At 41.5% G+C, this 27,134-nt stretch overlaps 2 protein-coding genes across 8 annotated transcripts in view; one reads left to right on the forward strand and one right to left on the reverse strand.

Moving 5' to 3' along the window:
• The first annotated feature begins 511 nt into the window (after nucleotides 1–511).
• myl1 (myosin, light chain 1, alkali; skeletal, fast) lies at nucleotides 512–5,491 on the forward strand. Its single transcript, XM_062402635.1, has 6 exons — nucleotides 512–730; nucleotides 1,593–1,620; nucleotides 3,330–3,473; nucleotides 4,177–4,350; nucleotides 4,453–4,530; nucleotides 4,991–5,491. The coding sequence occupies exons 1-6, from the start codon at nucleotides 605–607 to the stop codon at nucleotides 5,017–5,019; spliced, it is 579 nt and encodes a 192-aa protein (XP_062258619.1). The 5' UTR covers nucleotides 512–604; the 3' UTR covers nucleotides 5,020–5,491.
• A 2,170-nt stretch (nucleotides 5,492–7,661) lies between these two features.
• The window catches only part of map2 (microtubule-associated protein 2), a 49,798-nt gene continuing 30,325 nt past the window's right edge, over nucleotides 7,662–27,134 (reverse strand). For 6 of the 7 annotated variants that reach the window (XM_062402633.1, XM_062402630.1, XM_062402631.1 and 3 more), the window contains 11 exons: nucleotides 23,325–26,288; nucleotides 22,963–23,205; nucleotides 22,669–22,803; nucleotides 21,801–21,862; nucleotides 20,148–20,286; nucleotides 19,536–19,592; nucleotides 19,042–19,349; nucleotides 12,126–12,218; nucleotides 9,150–9,231; nucleotides 8,358–8,470; nucleotides 7,662–7,883 (listed from right to left, as the gene is read on the reverse strand). In XM_062402633.1, the coding sequence (XP_062258617.1) occupies nucleotides 7,662–7,883; nucleotides 8,358–8,470; nucleotides 9,150–9,231; nucleotides 12,126–12,218; nucleotides 19,042–19,349; nucleotides 19,536–19,592; nucleotides 20,148–20,286; nucleotides 21,801–21,862; nucleotides 22,669–22,803; nucleotides 22,963–23,205; nucleotides 23,325–26,288 (4,418 nt within the window). The remainder of the gene's footprint in view (nucleotides 7,884–8,357; nucleotides 8,471–9,149; nucleotides 9,232–12,125; nucleotides 12,219–19,041; nucleotides 19,350–19,535; nucleotides 19,593–20,147; nucleotides 20,287–21,800; nucleotides 21,863–22,668; nucleotides 22,804–22,962; nucleotides 23,206–23,324; nucleotides 26,289–27,134) is intronic. The other variant, XM_062402629.1, reaches the window with a different exon arrangement.

Genomic DNA, 27,134 nt, shown 5'->3' on the forward strand with positions numbered 1-27,134 from the left:
TCAGATTAAACTAGTGGCAATAAGCAAACGTTTTATAATACTGGTACAAACTGGACCTGACCTGGGGGTTTGAAGGTGCGTGTGTTTGTGGGGGGGGGGGGGGGGGTCTCTTGTTTTGGGCCTGAACCATTGGACATTTCAGAGCAGCTGCTGTTATCAGGCTTTGACTTTCCTATTCCTTCCCCAAATAGACGAGAAACGAGTCCTGTGCGTCACGCGTAACGGTGCGCAGCGCCGTGCGTAAAAAGTGGAGCAGCTTGACTTGAGACCCAGATGGCCCTGGGGTCAAATAACATTTCAGACCGTTCCCGATGTTTTCGTTTATGATTATGGATCAACGGCCAGAATTAACACCTGCTGGCCCGCAGCCCAATATTCCATGTTTAGAGAGGACCTCCACCCCCACCCACACACACACCCCTCACACCAACCATCCAATCCTTACGCGGAGAAGGCGTTGACGGGGGTCAAGAGGGAAAATAGCCTCATATATATACGCCCAGACGGTGATTTCTTGCTCCGAGTCACGTCCACTTTGTGCTGTACACTCCTTGACTTGTCACACTAACCCCGGGAATTGTCCTACATCTGACTAACCGCTGAAATGGCACCAAAGAAGGACCCTAAGGCTCCCGTCAAGAAGGCCGAGCCAGCAGCAGCAGCTCCAGCCCCGGCCCCGGAGCCCGCACCTGCTCCAGCAGCACCAGCTGTCGACCTGTCCGCCGTCAAGGTAGAACGCATGAGGTGCTCTGCGGTGGGGAGGGATGGAGATTGGAGGACGGCTGCTCGGGAAGAGCGGGGATTCGACTTTTACGCACAGAGGTGCATGGCAGAAGCAGAGCTACTGCAAAATGCGAAGGGGATGATGATGATGATGGAGATCTGGGAGAAACTGTTTATATTTTATGCATTTAAAGGAAGGATAATGAGAATATTCAGAGCTATTACTCTGTGACTGCTTTGATTATTGAAGAGAGGATAGATACATCTATATAATGCATGTATCATATCCAAGAAAAAGGATAGTGATGGAAGAGAAGGTCAACTTCTTATTTAATTAAAGGTCTAATGCACATCTATCTTCACTTTGACTTAACTGGCAAAGTCCATCACACTGGCCCCTGTGTGGACATTCACTTTATGGCCAGTGAGTTGGAGCAGCTGCAGACTTTAAAGGACCCCCCTCAGGGTTGTGCAGTGGTCTGAGGTAAAGGACTAGAACCATGGATAGCTCACCATGGTCCCTCAGACCACGCCCCCCCCGGTTCTCCTGATTGGAGCAGAGTGGTGACGCACTGCGTGATGACGCTGCCCAGCTAACACCAAATGTGGACATGTTAATGTAGCTAAAGATGGACCACTCATGACTCCGGAGCAAGAATGTGAATTTAATATTGGCAAAGAGACTAATTTAATCCTAATCCGGATTGTGTGGTACCCAGATTAAGAAGGGACTAAAAATTGCCTGTTTGTGCTGATGCTTTTTAGTAATAAGACAATGAGTGATTATGTTGTTGGTTATTGATGGCGTGTCAGAACTCTTGCATATGTATGTTCATACACTAACAGGGGCTGCTTTGTGTTGCTTGTAGGTGGAATTTAGCGCAGACCAGATTGAAGGTAAGAAAACCTAATTTTACTTTTGCATCTACCTCATCTCATCTTTTTCTTGAGTGTCTCATTCTGCCAAAGTGTTGGCAAACCAGAAAGCTCATCGATATAATCCATATTATAAGGAACCGAAAGAAAATCTCCCTTCGAGATTAAATTAAAGTCAAAGCCAGCCTGCAACAGACATCTTAAAAGAGTCTGTTCATGGCAGACAAATGGGTTTGGACATGGCTGGAAAACTTTGAGATGTTATTTCAAATTAACATCCGAAAACAATGTATTGGTAATATAAAAAAAAAATGTCAGTGCAGCATTTACAAGTAACAGGGTTTTAAAAAATGAGTTTGATTATCTGCAGGCTTTATATTGTAAAGAAGCAGCAGCTCATTGTACTGCAGCAGGTAAATCAAAAACCTGCATTCATTTGTTTCATCTTCTAAAGAAACCACATTAAATCTCATATTAAACATAGACTGGAGGCCACAGGGCCACATTCATGAGGTAACTGGGAGTCAGTGCGTCACAAACGCAATTCAACCAATCCCTGTGTCCTCAGATTAACTTGCAGGTTGTTTATTGGCAGCTCTCCAGTGACATGAGCCTCACTGTCACCGGATCTGTGATATCAGAGCATTTGCCAAGAGGCAACATTCTTTTTCTTACAGCAGCCAAAAATATTCAGAAGCTCATTAGTGGGATCACAAAAGGATAAAGTTCAGAAGAACCATGGTTTGTTTGGGTGCTTTCGATAAACGTAGGGTCGCTGCTTTATAACCGGGGGTGTGGACGCCATCGCACCGGACCTGTTGTGTGTGGTCTCTGCGGGTTACACTGCAGTCAGCAATAACTCAGATCACCCACAGAGGGCCGTGCCTGTAAAAGGAATGGGCTCATATTCTCAGCTATGTTTATCAATTCCAAGGTGGTCTTTTAAAAGAGAGAGAGCGAGAGAGAGAGAGAGAGAGAGACAGAGAGAGAGAGACGGCGGAGATAGAAATAGTCTGAAGGTTGAAGCAGCTTGGCATGAGTCAGTCTGGTCAGTCCTTAATACCACAGCCCAGAGAAATGTCTTGCCCTTGTTTGTAGTGGAGCTGCCTCCACCTGCTGGCAGGTCAACAACAACTTCATACAACTGACTTAAAATGTGGGTATAATAAAACATTTTACTTAAACTTATCCATGGATATCGAGTATGAAGAAAACTGTTTGGCTCATTCAAATAAATATTGTCTAAATATACAAATACCAACTTTTGTCCACTTTTAAAACAAATTTATGCAAAGTGCAGGAAGTGGACAGTAGATTTCCATCTACTGACCTCCACAGATTATTAGACGGTAATGCAAAAAGATTTTTAATGAACCTTTTTAATGATATTCTAATAGGACCCTGTGAGAATATATAAAGAGATGACACCAAATCGAGTTTCAGATGCAGACATAAACATCCTGTTAGTTCCATTGTTGTATTTTAGCTCTATGCTAACTCTAGCATGGTAGATCACTATAATAAATAAGCAAATAAGCAGTATATTCAATTTATAACAATTATAGGTTATTTTTGAAAAAATAAATAAAACCGAGACCAAATATAATATCACACTGTATTCAGGTTCTCACAAAGTTAAGTTTAGTCTCTGTAAACTTTAACATGTCTAACTCACACAAACAACATTAATCCACTGAGATGTTAACGTCCTCTTCCCCCCCCCCCCCCAGACTACAGGGAGGCCTTCGGTCTGTTCGACAGAGTGGGTGACAGCAAGGTGGCTTACAACCAGATCGCCGACATCATGCGCGCCCTGGGACAGAACCCCACCAACAAGGAGGTGAACAAACTGCTGGGAAACCCCTCCGCTGATGGTGAGAGCAATCATCACTACATGATTTCATTAGTGACATTGTGTTTGGGTGTTTGGTGCAATTCATTACATTTAGATTTTTATACAATACTTTTTCTAACTAATCTAAATGAATTTCCGTGGGACTGAAGTGCTTCCTACTGGACATGGAAGACACAGACCTACCTCTGGTCTTTGCCGTATTTCTGATGTTTTTTGTATTTACTTTCAACGCCATCTGCAGTGTACCAGTCATTTACAGCAGTGCTCACACTGTTATGCCCTTTTTTTTGGGGGGGGGGGGGTCTTTTGTGGCTGAAATGAATCACGTTCAGGCTCATGAGCCGCTTTTCTTAGAGCCTGTACTATAAAACATATTTTCTTGAGAAAATACATGGAGCAGAGTCTCAGAGCTGAATCAGAATCTCCATTTTTTTGGTATCTCAGTGCTTAGTCATGCAACTGAAGTTAAAGCTCTCAGCCTGTAGAGGTCAGTGCAACATTACTTTTACTTCCTCTTGAAACTGAACGTTTAGGGTTCACAAATAAGGGAAGACACAGAAATCTATAAATCTCGGCAACCTTAAGGAGAATTAGCAACATTATTATTTTTGCAAATACAAAATGGGAAGCTGAAGCTGTAGTGGAGATGTGGAACAACATGTTGAAAGGATGTCGTCCACCTGGTGCAGCCGATTCAGTCCTTTTTGTCTCCCGTCACGCAGACTTGGTCAACAAGAGAGTGGACTTCGAGTCTTTCCTGCCCATGCTCCAGACCATCATCAACAGCCCAAACAAGGCCCAGTTCGAGGACTACGTTGAGGGTCTGCGCGTCTTCGACAAGGAGGGCAACGGCACAGTGATGGGCGCTGAGCTGCGTATTGTCCTGTCAACACTGGGTGAGTGAGCCTCCAAGAACGTGCTGTGTTCTCTCTCTCTCTACACGTGTGTGTGTGTCACTGTGTTGTTAACTGTGGTTGTCCCTCTGTCTCCCCCTACAGGAGAGAAGATGACTGAGTCTGAGATCGATTGTCTCATGGCAGGACAGGAGGACGAGAACGGCTGTATCAACTATGAGGGTGAGTTGTAAACAAAAATATATGTGCACATGATAAGATCAAAGTTTTTATATTCTACACTTTATTATTTGATATATGAAATAACTGGTGTTTCAGGAACATTTGACCTGTGCTGCTTTGAATTTATATGACCCTTATATGATTCCAATGAATCCCCATCTTAATAGTATTGAAAGTATAAAAAGTCTGGAGTGACCCTTTAAAAAAAGGCCTCACCCAGAATGTTTTAACTTACATTTTTTTGCATAAGTGAAAATAGAGTAGTGACTTATAAGGTTGTTTAAACCAGGCTGAAGACATTTTATGGTGTTCTAGACAATATCACAGCAGTCTCATTTTATTTGTATAGTAGCTGTGCATTGGAACTTTTTTAGTTTTCTATTTTCTTTTTCATATAATTTACTTATTCGTCTCCTAACTCACTCATTTCCCTCCTCTCCTGTCTGTCTGTGTGCCACAGCCTTTGTCAAGCACATCATGTCCGTGTAAGGAGCCTGCCACTGAGGCTGGTGACCATCGTACATGTGCAGACCCCATGGTGTCACGACATCCACTCACTGTTTCTGCTACAACCTGAGGAAGCAGGGGGAACAAAGGACTATGAGATGTCATTTCTTGAAACCTTTTGCTTTTGTTCCAAACTTTTTTTTCTTCTCGTATGTCCAACTGGTGCTTTTATTTCCTCTCATCCTCCTTCCTCTTGTGGGATCCGTTCCTACCAGATGTCCTTCACCATCTTCACCCAGGTCTCATTGGGGATATTTTTTTCTTTTTTCTTTTTGGAATCGTCACTGGTTTTTACTCTCTGGCTGGCGCTCGAGCCGCCAGTGAGCTGATTGATTTGGCCCAGGACTGGCAACCATCAAAAATGAATCCACTCCTCCCCCCCAGCCCTTCCCTAAGTCTTAACTTATTGTAGCCACTGCCATTTCACAATAAATTTTCAAAAACTCCCATTTCACCCACGAAGTTCTGACTGATTTATTCAAAAGATCAAACAATTCCAATAAATATATAAAGCGTTTTAGAAAACAAGGTTATTTTAGTGTTCCTGCAGAATTATATTAGATTATTGATTATACTCTTTATCAATTAAATATGAAGATACAACTTGTAGTCAATTCCCTTTATGCAGATTTGCTAATTTTGACACTTTAGTATTCTATACAGGCTATAACAAAAGATGCTGCTAGAGGGATTTTGTAAGCATAGACATAATCACGCCAGCTTTTCCCATAATTTATGCTAAGCTATGCTAACCGGCTTTTGACTCGATGACCCTGTAGACATAAGAGTGATGTCAATCTTTTAATGAAAAAAAATCTCATTCTCAAACTTCCTTCTTGTCATTTGAAAAAGAAGACAGAGCTCCGGCATCAGTTTTTGTCCTTTTTATTGTCATTAATTATTGTAAGTGGTGTCATATCAACAAGAGAAAAACTGCGTACATCTACTTGACCTTTTAAATACATTTACAGTTGCTGTATGGTTGAGCAGGAGGTGGGGAGGGGGCACACGGAGATGGGAGGGGGGGGGGGGGTGCAGAAGAAACACAGAAGCAAACAAACAAGTCGCGGGTGAGGGCAGTATTTAGGCAGGAGGCAGGATATACCACAGATGGTGTTTGAAAGAGAAACTAGATAACCCAAAACACTTTTTTTTCAAAACAGATGTAACAGAAGTTTCCTCTGTCGTTTTATTTATTTTTCTTCATCGAGTGTTGTTTTAATTATAGTTGTTTCAACCAAAGAAAAGCAGAAAAGAAAAGAAATCCATTTTCTTCTCCAACATATTGCCACTCAACATCCACATATGGTAGCATCTGTGGTAAAACAACGTGGGATCTGTACCGAACGCACACGCACACACACACGCACACACGCGCACACACACACACACACACACACACACACACACACACACACACACACACACACACACACACACACACACACACACACACACACACACACACACACACACACACACACACACACACACACACACACACACACACACACACACTCACACACTCACACACACACTAGCTGCTCTTCCTCTATATCACCCGTTGCAAACAGTGGTGTCTTCCTCTGTGGTTCAGATTCAGTCCTGATGAGCGCAGCATCAGTCTGTTCTCTCGTCAATCATGTAATCTGATTACCCGCAGCGGTAAAGACAACACACTTTTTGCCATTTTCCTTTCTGGGATGGAGGCGTGCGGACCAACTCCGGTGTGTAACAACTTTCTGACGTGTAAACAGGATCCTATAATGAACTACTGAGCAGGTACGCGTGTATGATGCTCTTCAACAGGACGGCGATGCATCCCATAGCCACACCACATCAGCTGTCTGACACTGTCACCAAGCGTTACACTGTAAACAACTAATAACTACAAAACATGAACTTGTTTCTTCAGTCTTATCCAATAAGTGAGGAAATAACTTACTAAAATTGCTTTTTTTTAAATTACAAAATAGCCTCTTTTTAATATTTGAATCGATACATGCTTGTCATAACACGAGACCTAGTTCTTGCACTTACGCAATTTTACAGGTATATTTTATAGCCATAGTGTCGCTTCCTTTCAAAATGTTTCATGGACATTTAGATGGCAAAGGACTTGTATATTTTTTATACATGTTTCTATATATATTTGTTGAATATATTATATATTGGATGACAAGAATGACTCGCAGTAAGGATGCTTGGTTTGTTAGGGGGGTTTTGGAGTCCATGCACAGTTACTGAGCAAGAACAACACGTGCTGCATGGTGCGCTGGCCAAGGCTGTAGCTTCTTCAAAAATACTGATTCAGGACAGTCAAAGTCAATGACCAGTCCTCAATCTGATCTAAGACCAGCACTCTATCTGAACTATTCTATGCAACGTCATCCAAAGAGAGAGAGGCCAACGGAATGAATCAGAAATAACACACATCTCTTTAAAGAGATGAAAAAGAAAGAGGACCAAAGTACAGCAGCTCCTAACTTCAGTTTCTACTCAGAGTTGAGACACGGGTATTGGAGGCGGAGATGTTCATGGTTTAGCTGAGGTTGGCCTCAGGGTGGCAGGAGTGGGCAGAAAAGTTTCAGTGGATCATGGTGAGGGCGTCCGGGGTCCAGAGTTCACAAACCCTGCTTCGCCAGAGCTGCGGTGACGTCCTCAGCCAGGGTCGCTAATTGTGGCGACTCAGTCATGTTGAGGCTGCCGGAGGAGGACAGGTGGCTGTCCCGGTTGCGGTTGGGGGACACCGTGCCAGACAGGCCTGGCGACTGGATACTGATCTCGGCTCCTTGGTCCACCCGGGCCTTGGCCTGGTCGCGGAACGCCAGCCTGTGGGTCTCGATCTGATAAAAGAAGATGGCGCGAGGGGAGAAATAGATAGAGGAGAATACACCATGTTCGTTATGTGTCAAATAAAAAATATAGGAATGCTTTTTTGTGAGTTCACTTTAGATCAGCTATAACTGATGTTTAACTTCAGAGTCTGTTTTGAAGTCCTCACTCAAAGGCTGTTGCTTAGTCCTGTGTTGACACCAAAGCACGATTAACATTTACCTTACTTTTTTATAGCGGAATATACTTTACCTTTATCTTTGGAGTTTTTGAAAGATTGGAATGAACATTTTTTATATGTTTTACATATTTATGTGTGAATAATTATTATTTTAAACTTGCCTAGGGGTATTTCTCTTTACATTATTTTCATTCAAATTAACAAATTAATGTAACTGGAAATTCTGCACACAATGACATGTAGATTAAATATTATTTACTATTTGTTAGTTTGTTGTCATGTTTTCTCCATTGAGGAAACTCACCGGGATGTGGCCTCCACCAGGCATGTGGCGAGAATAATCCAGGGAACCCACCTTGGCTTGGGCCTTATCTTTAAAGTCCAACTTCACACTCTCTATACGCACGTGACCGCCCCCTGGGAAGAAGCAAAGTTAGTGTAAGAAAAATATAGAGGAATATCTACTGCAGTTGTATGCCTCCGTTTACCACTGTAGTTTCTGTCTGCATCATTTTTTCCCAGATTCATCTAAGGTTATTTCATCCTTGGTAGTAATGTCCTGAAGGAGTGTTTATGTGCCCAAAGTCAGACAGATAACGGCCAGCAGATGGCGTTGCAAGAGGAAAAGGAGTCACCACAAAACCAACTGGGAGGGGAAAATAGTTTTCCATACTGTCATTAAGTTTCCCTTCTGGTGGTGCAGACAAACATTTCAGCACTAAACTATGCTTTTTTTATTAATCAGTAATGACTTCAGACACCAGGTCATTCAAATAAAAAATAGAAAAGTTTAATGTCGATTTAACAGCTGCACAGGTTTGACTGATCTGTCATCTGAACACAGGCTATGGACTGTTTATTTATTCGCCTGCTATGTAGACTTCAGTGGTCTAATGCATTTCTGGGCTGATTTCCCTCTGATGAATAAGGTCAACTGAATTGATTGAATTTGCCCACCGGCTCAGAAACCTTGCATTAGCATGGATTCTTCCTCACACAGATATGATATCCAGATATAGATTCACCATATCCAGAAACCAGGTCACGTGTTAATGCTAGTGTAAACTGGATGCTTGAGTAGGATCTCTTAGGTTACCAGGCCGATGATGGATGTTGTCAAGAGAGCCACACTTGGAGGTCACATGGCTCAAGTCAATCTTCTTGTACTGTATCTGCACCTGAGAGAAACAGGAAAAACCCCGGTCAGAGCATGCAGTTACAAACTGAGGCTAGGAGTCATCTATCTTCTCTTTATACATTACAGAGAACAATATAGTGCATCTGCTCTGCCCTTATCTTGAGATTGTCTTGAAAGAAAAGCTGCAGCTATCTACATTCTGACACAGTGATGTCAGATTGTACTTAATTCTGTGAAAACACGAGTAAGACAGCACAAGGGCAGAAAACCAGTGACCATTACATGACAGTCCTTGTGCTCTGCTGGGAGGCGACCTGCTGGTGTCTGTTCAACCAGCTCAACCAAGACTGAACACGAGCTATTCTGAGTGCCGGGACTGAACTTTGCGCTCAAATGTGTCGGCACTTCCAGAGGACCTGTCAGATATACTGTCCACCAGAACACTGATCAGTGTTTTTAGTTGAAAGTGGCCACAGGCGGAGAGTATATATATATGCAGCGGCTATGTGACCCACACTGGGGATTTGAAGAGAAAACCCCATGAGAGATCCTAAAGGAGTGAACCGATGAGACAGCAAACAGGGCTGAGATATAAAGCTTAAAGCACAGCACAACGAACATGAGGAGATGCACCACAAACACTGGGTCACGCCTGTGGTCATCCATCACTTTGCCAAGTCACGGATTCAGCTGAAAACTATTTTCAACAGAAAAAGTGAGACGAACAACACAGACCATGAGCCGCGTGAGAAGCCACGACACCAGTCTGCACTGGAGCATGTTCATCTATCCAGTGTTCTTTACACATGCACAACACCAGCAAAGATGAGATGTGGTTTGTGTCGGCGTGGAGGAAGATCAGTCTGCTGCTTGGCTAACTTCTCCAGTAGTGATATCTAGCATTTTGTTTGATGTTTCTCTTTATTTTCATTGTTTATAAATAAAAAAAAAACATCTGGTTTTAGTTGTGGTTTTATAGGTTGATAGAAATTGGACTTTCCAAGAATGATTAAATGTTTGAAATGCTACACAAATAAAATATTTATTATGAAATTTAAAAATTTGCTTCAATTCCAGATGGTAAATTTGCAATCAATCCTTTATGATAAGAGGTAAGAAGATCTGCACCATTGTTTTTTTTTTTATATATATAATTAAACAGTAGACTTCACCCAGATAACAGATCTATCCAAACCAGTGGGTTTTGTAAACTGTTTAAAAGTTTTTACAACGTCTATCTATTTATAAACCAAGGTACAAGGTGCCAAAATAGATCAGTGGGTGTGTTACTGGTTGTCAGAATCATGGCCAGTCACATTGATCCTTTCATGACCCTAAAAAGCATGAGTGGGGCCTAACGTCCTAGACGTCTCCAAGATACTGGGAACAACCCATCTGAGAAGTGGCGCAGTATTAAAGGCCAAGAAAACAACAGATAACCAGATTTCTTATATTGTTATTTCTAAGTCAGACTTAGAAAATACTCAAGCAAATATTTTTGAAAGCATCCATCTTTTACTTCTTGTTGATAAAAACAACCTTTGCACAGATTTGACATAAACATAGACCGACAACCAATTTATGAGTTTTAATTTGGTCAAGTGTTAAGATCTCTGTGTCTATCGTTCTGCCTGAAAATCTTACTTTGCATTCTGATCTCCATATTTCTAAAGCTGTGGGGATCTAGTCCAGTGATTGGTCCATTTAACAGCCCTCTCACTGACTCTGTGACCTTGAGCTCCACTAGGCACTTGTCAATTTCATCAGTGGCCTGAACTTTGACATGTGCTCGGTATATAAAGCTGCACAAGTGATTTTAAGTGAGATAATTTGCCGTTGGACACCTGCTGTGGTCCAACAATAGATACCTGACCTTTTGATTTGGCTCGTTTATGTGACTGTTACACACAAGTGTTACTAAAATAACAAAGTTTTGTTTGGTTTTTACAGGTAAAATGGTTTATTTTATTTTTGCAATTTGTAAACTCTATGAAAGTGTAACATCTACTTATTATATACTGTTTAGATTTTTGGCTCCATCTGTCAGTCCCAACGTGCTATAGACAACAGATGTCTCTATGTTGAATTAGAGGTTGTGTATATACTGGAAGACCAGAGCATACTGTGGTTCTTTCTGTATGTAACAATACAGATTCTCGCAGCACAATGATCCAAACAGTAATCACATTTGTTCACATTAAATAATGCTACTGACGCAAAACTGAGGACAAAACAGTTTGGATTTCCTTAGAATAGCAAATCCTCGATTTTTCCGGCTGCTTTTCTTTCAAACTTAACAAACATGGTTACATAAAAAGCCATGAAGCAGTTTTGCACTTATAAATGTGACACCTCTGTCGTCTCTGACTTGTCAGAGGCTGTGATGAGAACAGGCTATTCTGTGGGCGAAATTATTTTAATTGTCTTATTATTATTAGGCTTGCACAATGTGCTCTGATAATGTGCATTACACAAAGTAGGGAATCTAGATGGAGCACACACTGTACCTGCTTTAAACATCTGTAACCTGAGTTCATCAGCTTAGAGGGAAGAGGTTCATGCAACATGATACTTTTGAGGATGAGAGGTGTTGGCTAGAGTCTTGCTACCAAAAATTTTGAAAAAAAATTATTTTTATAATTGCCCCTCTACAAAAACTGTTGATGAGGGCTACATTCCTGGATTTTTCCAAGTGCCAAAAGAGGAGACGTTCAGCTTTTTATATAAAATAAATCCTCGCCGGACACAAAGCACAACAGGAGGGTGCTGTGTTAATGAAGAGCAATCAGGAAAAGAGAGATGATGCCTTAATAAATGAGTGACATAAACTGGGAAATAGTAAAAGAAGTGGAAAAGAAAAGGGAAGTAAGAAAGAATAAAACAAGGACATACAGAAAAAACACTGAAACAATGGACTTGTGGCACAAGACTCACATTTCCACCTCCTGCTGAGTAGCCCCGCCTGTCCAAGGACCCACACCTAGACTGAACATGGCTATAGTCCAGCTTAACACTGGGGATGAGAACCTGCAGGGGTGGAGGTCAGGAATGAGGTGGGAGGAAGCGCGGAAGGCGTTCTGGCATGGCACGACATTTCAAACATCTCTGAAACACAATTTCGCTCCTTTGCAAATTTTTTTGTTCTATCCTTGATATGCTAGTTTATTTGGTTGTGGGGCAGTGTGCTAATAATCAGAACAGTTGAAAAAGGCAGGAAATAGTCTCATAGCCTGACACTTTGACACTGTGTGTAGTAAAATGTGCTACATCATGTGAATCCTCAGCAGATTGTCTATACCTCTTCGAATCAACATTGACATCCTATGAAACAATGGATTCCCTGCAAAAAGTTGGTGCTGTGTGACTGAAGCCAAAGAGAGTCGGTGTACCTTTTGTCCCCTTGAGGATTTGTAGGAAGAAGAAGGCTTTGTAACAGAATAACATGATGTTTGAAGATATTACTGAAATTAATTTGCTTGTACTTCAGGAACAGTCAGGAAATCGTAGCTTCACAAGGTGTCACCAGACAAATCAAGTCGACTCCTTGAGAAGATACTCGAATAGGGTGTCAACATTTCCTTTGTTCAGATACAAATACGAATAAATGCAAATTGAAAGCAGGTCACACTTGAGACTATTAGGATGATCAAAATATATAACTGAACAGCTGTGTAGCTGCAAGGAGAGAGAGCAGGAGTGAGATGCAGACACAACCAGTTGGCACAGACATATACTACCAGTGATACACATGATCCCACTAGAACATTGAAAGCAACAGAAACTAAACTAGGGGGAGAAAAATGACATACAGTTTATTTAGGAGTGGAGAGGTCTGTGAGCCCTGAACTATCTATATCCTATGGCTACTTTAATATAAATAGATTCAAAGCTTATCTATGGGGAAAAAAGAGACAGTATAAAAGACAGATGTGTCAAAAATGCAGAAGGTATTTCAGTTTTGAACAAGGGGCTTATTCAAAATGGCAAATCTGAGAAATCCTAACACGCAAACAGGACTTTGTTGGTGGTAAACTGAATGGGTCCAATTCTTTATTCAATTAGCAGTTTTGTCTGCCACTGCTTTCCTTTTGGTCTGTGAAATTTATAATTTAAAGTAAATGTATTTTGGGTCCTAAGTAGGGTTGCAAAGGGGCGGAACATTTCCGGTAAATTTCTGGAGACTTTCTGGAAACTTTCCATGGGAATATTAAGTTCGGGAATTTTGAAAAAAAAAAAAAAAATACGCAAATTAAACTCTGAGCAATAAAAACCTCATTCAAAACTCTATTTTAAAGATGATTTGAATTCAGCACACGCTGCAGGTTGAATTTCAACCCTCCACTGTGCGTTCTTCCATCACATGCACAGATAATTCCCAGCATCCTGCACACTACAGCAGGGCTATTGAGGCCTGCTGTAGTGTGCAGGACTAGTCAGGTAAGTTTCGATGATATTACTGGGGAAAATATATTAGCATGCTGATTGAGGATTGTTCATCTGTCCATCTAGCCTAGTTCTATTCATTTATCCATCAATTGTAAAATATTTTTAAATACGATTCAAATTGTTTAACTAATTATATCTCTGGCATTGCGTTAGTGTTTTTTAAGAAGCTCTTTTCTCATCTTATTCTACAGAACAATGCCAAGTGCACTATCTCATGTGTGGAGACATTTAACCCCAGCCAATGTAGAAGGAAAGGCTGTGTGCATTTGAACATACTGGTCAAAGACCTATGTTAAGAATGACACAAAGATGCAGAAGCATATAGTCAAGTGCCCAAAGTTTCCTCAGGGCTAAAATCAGTCTATGACAAAACAAAATGTTTATATTTATGTCTGTATATGATAAGGTAAATACAGTTAGTTTAAATAACCCACACATTTTCAGTTTATTCCTGTTAATTCCCCTTAATTCCCGTATATTCCTGTTAATTCCCATGGAAGTTTCCAACTTTGAAAATTCCAGGAATTTTGCAACCCTGGTCCTAAGTTATTTCTATTAAAAAGGCATAAAACAACTGAATCAAAACGGCATTACCATAAATTCGAGCACAGAAGACATTTGCCAACAAAGCTTGAAATTCATTATAAATTATAAATAAAAACTGTGCCAAGTTATTCTTTCTTTGTCTTGAAACACTTCTTCACAACTATTAATTAGGACTGATCTTATATAATCTGTTCCTCATTAAAATGATATAAATGCTTAACATTTGTTATCTTTACTGCAACCAGCGCAAAGAACTTACAGCAGACAATTCCAAAATCTAACTGATATACTTGCTTTTTATATCATAAAATTCAAACATAAAATGACAGATTTCTTGCCACAGCCTGACTTGAGTGGCACAGTTAAAAAAGCTAAAAGAAGCTTCCATCTGGGATTCATCTAGAATTTGAACAAACTAACACCTTAGCAGAAAATGGGAATCTGAACCTTTTCTACTGTAAAAAAATCTCTTTTAACTTATAGATCCACATAAAGGATCTGTGATGATCTTTCAAAGCTTCAACCACACAATTGGAAATAACTACCAGACACAGGCCAGACCCAATATGCACTGTATGAATAACATGTAGAATCTAACCCAATATGAATTATCAGAGGGATTTCTGTGGGGAAGAGTTTGATGGGACTTAAAGTGTCTACCTCAAGTGCACACGAGCACAGAAGACATTTGCCAACATATGGCTTTGGTCATATAATCATGAGACCACCTTGGTGCCTTCAGTTGAGGTATTCTGGGCTTTATGGCACTGCTCTCACAGGGTGGCTAAAAACAGAGGCTGACAGCAGTTGGTATGTTGCTACCACCTGCTTGTGGGTAGTATTTGGTATAAAATACAACAATTGTACAGATAAGCTTTAAATATCAACCCACAAGCTAACGGGAAAACTAGAGACAATAAATTATAGTATACAGTACATATATACGTTTCAAGCACAGGAATCAACCTGGAGCGGGGAAGTAGGGATTATAGGGGAAATACAACTAGAGTACTACGATACTCGACTGCAAAGCTACGAAGCAGCTTGCTCCATGTCACCCAACTGGACTCACATCTAGCTACCTCAGTGGAGGAAGCTGAAGATTGAAGGGTACATACATTGCCTCCACGAGGAGAGTGCTTCAGATTCTCCTTGGAGCTGCATTTTGACAGTGCGTGACTGAAGTCCGGCTTCCTGTTTAAAATATGATTCTATGGAGAAATACACAAATGGACCTCTTACATGGTGGATGAGAATAAAAAACCTGTCATACACTGACTGGATTAGATGCTAGAGGAGAGGGATGAACAATCGACTGAAAATTAGAGGTAATTTGAATACATTGTATTGACTCTACAATGGGAATTAATTATTTGCTCCAGTTCTCTGGGATAAACTTCAGTAAAAAAAAACATGTTAAAAGATACAATTATATGTCTTTTTCTATTATAGTCCTTTAAATTAAATTATACTATAGGTGATGTAGAGAGATGCAGGTTTGAAACCATTTAATTTGAGTGACAATACATGTATCTACCATCCATTATGCGTTACTTTGGATAACTTTTTCTATAAATGTGATCCTACTCAACAATCCTTGCTGGACCTTGCCATATATGCTTTTCCGGTCTAAAAGTACTTGTTAAAAACTATGGAACCACTGAAATAAATCTGGACATTAATAATTTACAAATATGTTTATAAATAGAATCACAATATATCTGTATGTATTTAGTTTGTCAAATGATCAATTGACAAACAGTTATTATAATGTGAAAAAATGCCCCCGAAATACTTAAAAATAGAGTTCAACAATTAAATAGTCATTTTAATTCTTCAGGTAACCGAATTAAAATAAGTTTATTTCCTCTTTCAACATTTTACATTTCTGATAAATTATTACTTTATTTAAAGACAACACTCTTTAATTTAAAGACGTGTAAACCCTGAAATTAACTTCTTAAGTCTAACCGAAAGCAAAATCTCTGATTGACCTAATCCCCCCTGCCTAAATGACAGCTTAATCAAATATCAAACTGTATATATACAACTGTATATATACAACTTATATATACGTACAGATCAATTCATCATATAAAGAAAAAGTTCCCTATATTGTTTTTTGTTTAATTTTATGATTTAATTTAGGAGCACCTCTGGCTTTACTCCACATTGAAATACAAATGTATTGATCAAAATCTAGCCTTTCAAAGTTATCATTGTTTACTCAATATCATTTTTTCAGTGGCACACTTTTATCAGGGCTCTAAAAAAACACTTTGTTTCATAGCTAACAGTGCTGAGGTGTACCAGCAGGTCTTTTGTCCAGGTCACACTCTGTGCCGCTGACACACACAGAGTTAAAGAGATGAGACGCAGCAGTGACTTCCAGATCCAAGAAGTCTTGTGGTTGGCCTCTGGTGGCATATTTTGGTCCGTGTGCTTCTATGAGGACAATGATGGACTGGTCAGTGGCTGAGAGAGGCTCACTACAGGAGCTGCTTGAATAATACAAACTACCTGGAGCCGCTCAGGGCTACAACATGTCAGGAAAAGTATATAAGAGTCACATGACAATGGTTACTTGTACATAATGTGTGACTAAAAATATTGGACGAAATCTGTGTATTAAGAGGATTTTACCATCTAGATGGGAAATGTGCTCACAACAAACATTTCTTGTTTTTCCCTGGAGCTTGTTGCATGATACAGCAATGTGCGGCTGAAGGATAGTTCAGTCCCAGGGGACACATGAAACAGGAATGGGTTGGCAACCCCTGCGTCTTTATATTCTCGATTTTCAAACTCAGTGAGTGTCAGAATCTTTTAGCAGTTATTGTTTATGCATCTCACACTGCAGTTTGCAAAAACACAGCTGTCAAGACAGAGTGAAACATACTGAGGAGTGGAAGACTGGATCTTGTTAATTTGAGGATCATCACTGTCCTCACTTGATCAAATGGAAACATTGCAATATCCTGTCACTGCTACCATGGAGGTATAAGGATAAATAAACATACTCAATACTGAAGCTAGTATTAAAACTGCTGGGAGACACAGGACCAAAACTCTACCCAACCATGGACCAACCACATCCAAAATCCTGTAGCATCTGATGGGCAGCAGTGGGTTGTCTACACTGTCACGTATCACATATTCTCAGTGGATAAAATCCCCCACCCCCCAAAAAATGTGATTCCTTCTGCGGGTCGTCATCTGTCTTACCCTCTACACAGCTTTACCACACAGATATTTCCATAACAGGAACAAAAATCGTAATTTTCTGCATTAGCACTGATTATGACCCTGCAGCATGCATGCTTGCGCACACAGACATGCAAACATGCACAGAAACTCCACTCTGGCCATTTCTCCTGCAGCTGACAGGGAGGCATTGGGAGCATGATCCCTCCCTATTCCTGCTGGCTGCACAGAGCAGAACGCAGACACTTGGCAAGTCATAAAGATGTCAGCCAAATGCTCAGACTCCTAATCAGGTCATCAGCAGAGGCTTGTAAGAGCTGATGGCTACAGACACATCACTGTTTTCATTACCGTGCTTGTTGTTTTTAGCTCTGACTTTGTGTTTCAGACTAATGCTTGAGAGATGCTTGTCAAACTGTGGGATATACTCTCCCAAACAGCCTGTTAATGCAGATTCTGAGCAGCAAAGGGAAACTTGATTTGAAACGCAGGTTCCTGTAGGTTGCAGTGATGGCTTCAGTTCACAGACAAGGGGAGAAAAACTTTAGGAACAAATGCAGATTCCAAATTTGAAATGCAATGCGAGGTCAATGTCAGGTCACTTTTCTGTTTCTTTAAATTTGGAACCTGAGAATGTACAGTTAAAGAGCATTTTAAGAAATAATAAAAGTACAATTTTACTTGAGTAAAGCCTGATATTTAGTCAAACTTTTGCATTGGCTTGGTTCATCTTGTTTTCCTATCTCTAAGGACAGCCTTCTTTTGGCTCGCATCTTATGCAGAGGACAGGAAGTACTTCAACTTAGTATGTGTGACCTCACTTGCTGCAAATAGCTTCCCTTTAGTTGAATTTAGGTCAAACACTGGGAGGTTCACTACTGGTCAAAAATGAAAGCAGCTAAACTTTCAGGGAACGGCAGAGTTGGGAGTCAGTTGTCAACATCATTACTTAAATTAGGGCTTCAATAAGTCTTACACCTTCAAAACCTGGGGAAACTTAACATTAAATGCATTGTAAGTTAAGAAAAGTTGTGCCATATCCTTGTTCTCTTTGTTTAAATTTTAGCACATTCTGTATTAAATAGCTGTAAGAACCAATATTCTTTTCTTCCACCATTATTTCTAAACTCATGAGTCTTTCACTCAGGTGAGTCAGCAGGATAACTGTCGGGCTAACAGTGGAGAGCAGAAGGTAAAAGACACAAAAGACAGCAAGTGTGAAACAGGTCGGAGAGAAGGAGGCCTGTCAAAGCAGAAGAAAAAGGCAGATGGTGTTAAACACACTTAAATACATTTGGTATTCAAAATGCTACTGTTGGTCTTATTTTTTGTTTTTATACATTAAGACATTGCAGGGTGTTGTGTTTGCCCATTTCTTCTTATTGGTGTTGAACCCTAAGTTGCACTGTGGTTCAAGGACAGAATCATGGGACCAGTTCGGTAGGAGACTAAAAACCTGAGAGGAGGCTGACTGCGCTCTATCTACATATTTCCTGTACTAACATAAATAAACATCTCAATGAAGGCATTTTTCTATGAACTCATGAAATAACAGACACATAGTAAAGGCAGAAACACAAGCAACATTGCAAAGATGAAAGACAAACATGTAAGAAGAAGCTACAGGTGTTTGGGTGTGGGAGTGAAGCGTCACCTGTCCTCCTTTGGGCTGGTACTTGATATTCTCTGTGGAGCCAATCTTGGACTTGATGTTCTTGAAGTCAGGCAGTGGCTGGTTGATGATGCGAAGCTGCTTGGGTGTGGTTGCGGGTGACTTGGGTGGGGTGCTGACTACTGCCACCTTCCTCTCCTGGGAAATCAAGCTGAGGGAGCGAGGGGTTCCAGGGGTCCTCGATGATGACGAGTAGCTGGGAGGGGTCCCTGGGGTGATGGCTGTGGACCCCGGGGTGCGGGGAGTGGAGTGGCCACTGCGAGCTGAACGTGAGCGCATTGATTCTGCAACTGGTTGGGAGACGTAAGAGGCTTAGAGATGGACTTGTTTTGTAGAGAGAAATATGCAGTTATCACCACATCAAAATCTATTACCCACATCCATGTACCAGTTGATTAAGAAGACCTGTAGAATCTAATTCAACCCAATATAATAATCCAGTGTGAATATTATCTGGTAGAGAAAATCCCTTCTACCTGTCATACTGGGGGCTCGTCCTGTCCTGTGCTCTGCCCTCATCTCAGTGCGAAACGCTAAAGAAAGCAAGAAAGGAGAGGGATGAAGTTTGCTCCAAGAACAAAGTAGAAAGGACTGTATATTTTTTATCTTGCTAGCATTTAAATTGCACATGCACACATTTGGATCTGTAATAGAGCAGGTTATATTTTGATAAAACGAATAAAAAATTGTTTGAAATGCTGTTGAACAGATGATGAAGAGAACGAAATGAATAAGGAAAAGAAGCTTATCTGACATATACAGAATGAATGAAAAACAATACGGCAAGTAATGAAACAGGAAAAAGATTTATGAGCAGAATATCAAATAGTTAAATCTATAATTGGACAACTAAAGCTCGGACTTGTTAAAATAATAAAAATTTTATCTGACAAGATGATGTTGCTTGTCACTACAGCACTACATAATAAACTAAATGTCTTAATATCAACATTCAAGTGAACATTTGGTGAAATATTGGTTGAATCAGTGATATTTTGACTGATGTTGGAAGTTGGTTCAGTGCTGCCTGATGCCACCTGAACACTGATACTTTGTACAGTGAGTGGATTGGAGGAGCTGGAGCCTACATGTGGGTCTGCGTGGAGCCGTTGAGCCGGAGCTGGTGATGGAGGTGGAACTCTCCTCCTGGTCATGGTACCCACGGCGACTCAGAATGGATGTGTGCCGCGGCAGAGACTTCTTGTCTGGGCTCCGTGATCCACCATCCTGTTGAGACACACACCAGAGACAAGAAGGAGATCCTTAGGCAAGTGTGGCTGTGATATATTTTAAGAGGAGGTGAAACAACGGGTTTAGATGCAGAATATATAAAAAAGAAAGAGATTTGAAAAAAAAAAAAAATGTTTTTGTTTTTCCCAGGCATAAACTGGCATACATCCGCCTACCTTGGCTATGAGTCAGTGTAATACTGTGGAGCCCTGAGGCTCTGCTGAGGATGGACGAGGTCTGTCTAATAAGGTAGTCACTGTGGATATGGAGGTGGGGATCTTTGTTAGGGGCAAACGATGGGCATGACACTTGAGATGATGCAACAATGGAGCCTAACGGGCAAGCAGCAGGGCTCCAAAATGCACTGTTAAAATAACACAGTGCTTCTTCTGCGCTATCAATGTAAAATATCTGATGTATCAAAAGATAAGAATTAAGATATAAGCATCAGATATTATGTGTTTGTTCAAAAAACATTGTGAACACACCATTTTAATAACAGAAGCATGTTCTTCCATTTAAATGTCAAACAAATACAGTGTCCATGCAAGATTTCAAGTTGCACTGCATAGTAACGGATTTATTTAAAGACTGTGAAGAGAGTGCAAATCTGTTGTGAAATACAGTGTATGTGGGCTCAGGGTGACACAATACTCTGTAATGACATGACATTTAAGACACAGCAAGTGTCATTACCATGGAGAGGAGCAAAATGGAATCACGACCACATGTCGCCGGAGAAATGTCACAGGGTGATTCAACACCCACTCACAAAAAAACAACAACACTCTAAATGGATCTGTCTCATCTACTTTTGCAAAAAGCCATTAAACCAGGCAACAATGGCAACATTGAATACAAATTTAAAGTAGAAAAATATTTTTTCATGAACTTAGACGAAAAATTGCTCATACGGGAAAAGACAGTTTTTCGTGCAGTGATTCTGAATCAGACTTTATGTAATGTGTTTATTTGAATAGACAATTAGGTTGCTGGAAGTCACATGAGAACAATACACAACAGCCTCTTAATGAATCTTAATTTGAGATATAATTATTTTGCCTAATTATTGTGGTGCGAAGTGTTTCAGTGTTTACAGTAAAAATGCACAAGGCAAGATGGAGTGTTTGCAGTTCCATATGGGGACCAGGAATTAATGGTTTGAAATCAATCGCACCAGAAACGATGAGAGATACCAAGAAAATGAATGTTGGGAATTGCAGTTTCCTGGTGACGGAGACATCAGAGCTGCTAATGAAAAAGAGATGCTGCTCACTTGTATCCCTGCACTGTATTCCAAAGGCATTCTTCTCATTTCCATGGAGAGGCTCTCACAGGTTAGAGGTTTGATCTTCAAGGTTAATTTGTCTTGACCGATGTTTATTTATTTGCTCTGACAAAAACCCAACTGGAGTTCAGGCTCTCGGCAAGTAACGATTCTAAATGGTGTTTCTCTGGAGGTTTCTGGTGCCAGAGGTTGAGCCATTGTTGGGCTGGTGTGATTTACTTACTGATGCTCTGTCATGAGACTGTCTTGCAACACTGAGAGGCTGACGGCCGTCTGGTCGGGCTTCTGAGGGACAGAGAGAGAAACAGGATTTCAGGGAAACTGACATAATCTAGGACATGCATACCCATTAAAGGAAATCGAATAATATAGACGTCCAACTTTGTAATCCAAAATTTGGCAGTGTAAGCTACATGTCAAATATAATGTTCTATGGGAGCATGTTGCTGCCCCCTTGAGAGCACTGTTCTGAAAAGACTTGGCAAGACATCACACAGAATGGGGATATTGGGTTATGTAATGCAACCTTTAAAATAATCTAGTTGGGGCCGTGCAGCAGCAGCATAGTGAGCTTTCATCATCCCTGACACAGAATTTTGTCCACCAGGGGAAAATGAAGAGCAAACCGCCTCTGGTACAGAGCAGAATCTTCACAGCACCAGGACCTTATATAATAAAGACGTTTGTTACTAGTTGCCTGGGAAACTGGTTAAAGTGGTGGAGTGGATGTGCATGACCAGAGAAGTCAGAGAGGTTGTGTAGGGTTTGAAAAAAAAGACCTCATCTACCAGGTCCATGATTATCAAAGAAAGCATTAAACATTTGGAATCATATAAATGAGAAGAGAGAAAGAGAAAAACAACACAAAACAAACCCAAAAAGATGAATGAAGTCAAAGAAACAAGTATGACAGTAAATGTTTATTTCAATGGAAAGACAAAAACAAACTGCTTCAACAATTAAAACAAAACAAATGCCAAAAAAACAAAATGAAGGTGACAGTGGAGGTAAAAAATAATGAAAAGTGGTCTTGTGGTGACTGTCCTGCGGCGCAGAAAGAACCAGTGCGACAGACAAAGGGATTGTGTCACCTGTGTGTCTCCTTCTGGGGCAGGAGTGGTGGGTGGGGCGGGTCTCGCGTACTGATGGTTTCATCAAAGTCCTCTTGGACGGGGATTGAATGTGAGTCTCCATTTTTTTGGTCAGCTCAGTCTTCCTTATCACAGCTACAGGTTCAGATAAAACAAGGCCATCGACAGAGACACAACATGAAGCAGAGAGAGAAACAGATGCTAAACAACAGTAAAATATGGAGCTAAAGAGCCCTGATCCATGAGCTATTGAGATATAACAGAAAATCCGATGGAAAACAAAATAACAAGAACCTTTTTTCTTCTTGACCTCCTCTCTTGGGATGCAGACAGGTTCCTTGCGGACAGGTTTGCGCTCTGGTGTGGAGATTCTGCCTCTAGGGCGCCCTCCTTTGGCCTTCGGTTTGAGTGGCTTCTCCTGTTTCTCTTGCTTCTTCTGTTGTGAGTGTTTGCTTGGGACCACACCAGTTGTCTTCACTGGGCTGGGCCCCTTGGACAAGGACTCGATCTGCTCTGTTGCCATGCTCTTATCATCATCTGCAATAAAACAGGACACTATTTAACAATATTAAATGTCTTTTATATTAAAGAAGTAGATGCACGAAAGGAAAGGGAAGACAATCTATAGTCAGGCAAAGACCACCAAGGGGTCTCACCTTGAGTGTCAACCCAGGAGCTGTCCAGGATGGAGTCATCCATTGTGGTCTCATCTCTGTCATAGCTCTCTGTCTGTCCTTCTGTCTCGATGGTTTCTGCCTCCTTTTCGAGGGAGGCAGAGGTCTCAGGAACATCAGCCACCTCCTCTAAACTGGCAGCCTCCATTTCAGCTTCTTGGGCCAACTCCATAGATTCCTCCTCTTCATCCTCCTCCTCTTCCTCCTCTTGATCTTTCTGGGCAGCGACACAGGTTTCGGCCTCAGGTGGAGCCGAGAAACGAACGCTATGTCCCGCCTCCTCCGCTTCATCAATGGTCTGGACTACAGTGATGAAATCGTCTTCAACTGTCACCACTGATTCAATGGCAGCACGAGTCTCAGAGATTTCCTTCGTCACAGCTGCTCCAGCTGCTGCCCCTGGTTTCTCCAACATGTCCTCCTCTCCTCCCTGTTCCTTCACATCTGCTTTTTCACCTGGTTGTGCTGCTATCTCCAAAGGTTTGTCTACAACCTTTTTGTCCATCTCATCTGCTTTCGCCCTCTCTTCCTTCAATTTCAGTTCCCTTTCAATCTTCTCTTTCTCTTCCTTCTCTTTTAGTTCCTTCTCTTTTTTTTCTCTCGCTTCCTTTTCCCTCACTTCTTTCTCAATTCTTTCTTTTTCTTCTAGATCTTTCCTTTCTCTCTCCTCTCGCTCAATTTTTTCTCTCTCTAGTCGTTCTTGGATCTCCATGTCTTCTTTCTCTTTCCTCTCTCTCTCCTCTTTCTTCTCTTTCTCTAATTTCTCTTTTGCCTCCAGCTCTTTTTGTTCTTTCTCCTTCCTTTCTTTTTCTTCACTCAATATCCGCTCTGCCTCTTTTTTCTCACTCTCTTCTTTCTCTCTCCTTTCCTTCTCTTCTCTCGCTTTCTTCTCTGCCTCTTCTTTTTCCCTCTCTTCTTTCTCTATCCTTTCTGTCTCTTCTCTTGCTTTCTTCTCTGCCTCTTCTTTCATTTTCTTTTCAGCTTCTTCCCTCTCGTGGTCTTCTTTTACTTTTCTCTCTAATTCTTCATTAGCCTTCTCCTCTTTTGTTACTGGGGACACTGATCTTTTAGGGGAGCCATAAACCTCTCGTTGTTTGAGCTTGGAGGGTGAGAGCACAGGAGAGAGCAGCTTGTCATCTTCAATGTTGCTCTCCACAGATGACGCAGGTGAAGTTTTGACAGGTCTGGCAATTCGGTCCTTGGCCACGCCGGTCAACTGGTACACATCTTCGGCATCCACTTCCTCATATGCCTCCTGATGGACCAGCTTCACTTTCTCCCGAAGCTCCTGCAGTTCCCGTTCCTCCTCCATGCTTAGAGGTCTGTCCTCCATCTCCAATTTGCGGATCTGTCTCTCGTAGTCAGCGATCTCGGTTTCTGATGCTGTGCCTTCGCCACTGGCCTGTCGTTCAGTCTCACTCACTGACCTCCCACCTTCTTCTAGAGTCACTGTGACTGTTGGGGTCACAAAAGACTCACTGGGCAGAGGAGACAGTTTCTTCTGCTCACTTACAGATTTAGTCAACTGACCATCAGCAATCTGCTTGTCTTTTTCGTCAGTGGAAACCTTTCTATCGAACTGCTTCTGATCTTTCTCCTCAGTGACCTCAGCAGCTGCTAATTGCTGGGTGCTTTCCTCCAAAGACGAGTCTCTGACTGCAAGCCTCCTTGCCTGTTCAGCCACTTTCTCCTGCAGAACAGAGGGGGTGAAGACCTGTGCAGGAGTGTTTGTAGGGCTAAACACATCTGCAGGGGATGGCATTGGCCCTGAATATTCACTGAATACACAATAACCCAACTCCTCAAGCTGGCTGTCACTTCTTATGGGACCAGGACTTTGTTCCCCTGAAATTAGGCTAGCCAGTGGGTCATCAGCGAAGGCAGAGACATCAGCTTGAATTGACTTTCTTCTGATTATTTCTGGGTCATTGTTCTCGGATGCTAGTCTTGAACGGGTACCAGCCAGGTCCAGCATCTCAGGCAAATCTTGTGCCATCACTGTGCCATTTTTATAAGTATTCTTGTGGAGCTCGGGTGATTCAGGCAACTCTGGTTCAGGGCTAGCTTTTGAATCTAGTTCACTGGTCCTTGGAGGAGATGAGCAATCTGAGGTGATGGAGGCTGCAGTCTCCAGAATCAGGGGAGGCAAGGATGGAGGCTTCTCCACAGAGGGTGTAGTAACTGGGAGGTATTCTGCTGATTCATCTAGACTTCCACTAGTGAATGACATTATATCTGTGGCCAGTGGGGAGAAGTGCTTGGGTTTGCCTTGGCCACTGTGATCAATTGCTCCAATGGTGATGTTAAGTGAATAACTCCTCTGTTCCAAGGCCAGTTTACCTGGGGAAAGCCTGCATTCATTATTCCTGTCAGGAACTGCAAACACTCCAGTATTTTCTGTCGTACTTGTTTTACTTTCAGATTGATTCTGGGCTCCACTCAGGGTAGTGTAACTTATCTCCTGAGACCTGGAATCAATTGGACTCTTCTCTTCGCCAGCTCTGCTCAGTTCGTAATAACCTTCACCCTTACTTTGGGGAGCCTTGTCAGCCTCTGTGGCGGATGTTTCAAAATATGCTGACATTCCAGATCTGTCGCTTGCGTCTCTTGTTGTGTCTTCTCCTTGAACTTTGATTCCCATTGAACAGAAATCAGAAGGCGCAGCAATGCTGCTGAACTCCACCACCTCCACTGACGGCTGCTTCTCCGACACTGTGATTGGCTCACCATATGTAGGCTGAAGTGTGAGCGGTTTGGCAGATTCTTTGGCTTGGGTTTGAGGTACAAAGGACGGCATATCCATTGTGGGGCTCTCTGGTACAACTCGTTCCCCAGCAAAGAATCCTTGGACCTGGGGCTCAAAAAACTCCTCCGGGCGCTTCTCTGATCCAATACTATCTGGGCTCATGGACCCACTGCCCTGCTGGTCAGAGTCCATCTTCAAAGCTGAAAAGACATCTGTAAGTTGGCTGTTTTAATCAACACATAAATGACTTGCTTTGGCATGCTGCGAGTGGGATTAATATTAAGGCAGGGACTGAAATAGCAATTATTACAGAAACAGGCAAAGCCGTCCTCAGAAACTTACAGCACAATGATACGGCCATCACTGAAGAAGTACGGCGAGTTAATGGAGGTCCACCAATTCACAGATGGATGAGAATATGGCATGGTATGTGACGGAACCGGCATGAGGAGAAATTGATGCTGATTTATGGGAAACAAGCGATGTCAGATAGGATGGAAATCCATGTGACTCTTCAAAACATCATAAACAAAAATAAAAAAATTCTGTCATTCTTTAAAGTGCAATTAAATATATTTTACCTTCTCCGTATAAAATGCATCGGTGGTAAAAATTATTTGTGAACATCAAATTAATTTAAGGTCTTAATTATGGCTTTCAAATGTCATTGTATATTTGAAACAATATCAGCACAAATACAGAAGCGCCTTGATGGAGATGACAGATAAATGCTGCATGCTTCCACCAGCTAACAGTGACAAAAACAAAATAAAGTAACACATTTGATGAGAACAAATGTAACACAATGAACCTGAGACAGCCAACACAAATTACCCTGCAAATTCTCTACACAGAATTATGATATCAATGTGAGTGATCCATGTCGATGGTTAGAAAAAGAGCATAGCACCGGCATACTAGCACCAAGCCATGTCTGGATAGAATGAAAAACATGTAGGCTTATAGCTTGTAGCAGTTTATCACACCAATATGAAATGCCCGTCCCCAAGATCACAGCAAGAATAAAAAAAATGCAAGCGAAAGGA

The sequence above is a fragment of the Platichthys flesus genome, chromosome 13 (assembly GCF_949316205.1).
Source record: "Platichthys flesus chromosome 13, fPlaFle2.1, whole genome shotgun sequence".
Classification (NCBI taxonomy): Eukaryota; Metazoa; Chordata; class Actinopteri; order Pleuronectiformes; family Pleuronectidae; genus Platichthys; species Platichthys flesus.

Bases quoted from the DNA above. Each gene is read 5' to 3' on its own strand.
- myl1 (XM_062402635.1), top strand. From the start codon at position 605: ATGGCACCAAAGAAGGACCCTAAGGCTCCCGTCAAGAAGGCCGAGCCA. The intron at 3,474-4,176 runs GTGAGAGCAATC...CCCGTCACGCAG, and splicing joins GGGAAACCCCTCCGCTGATG to ACTTGGTCAACAAGAGAGTG. The intron at 4,531-4,990 runs GTGAGTTGTAAA...TGTGTGCCACAG, and splicing joins CGGCTGTATCAACTATGAGG to CCTTTGTCAAGCACATCATG.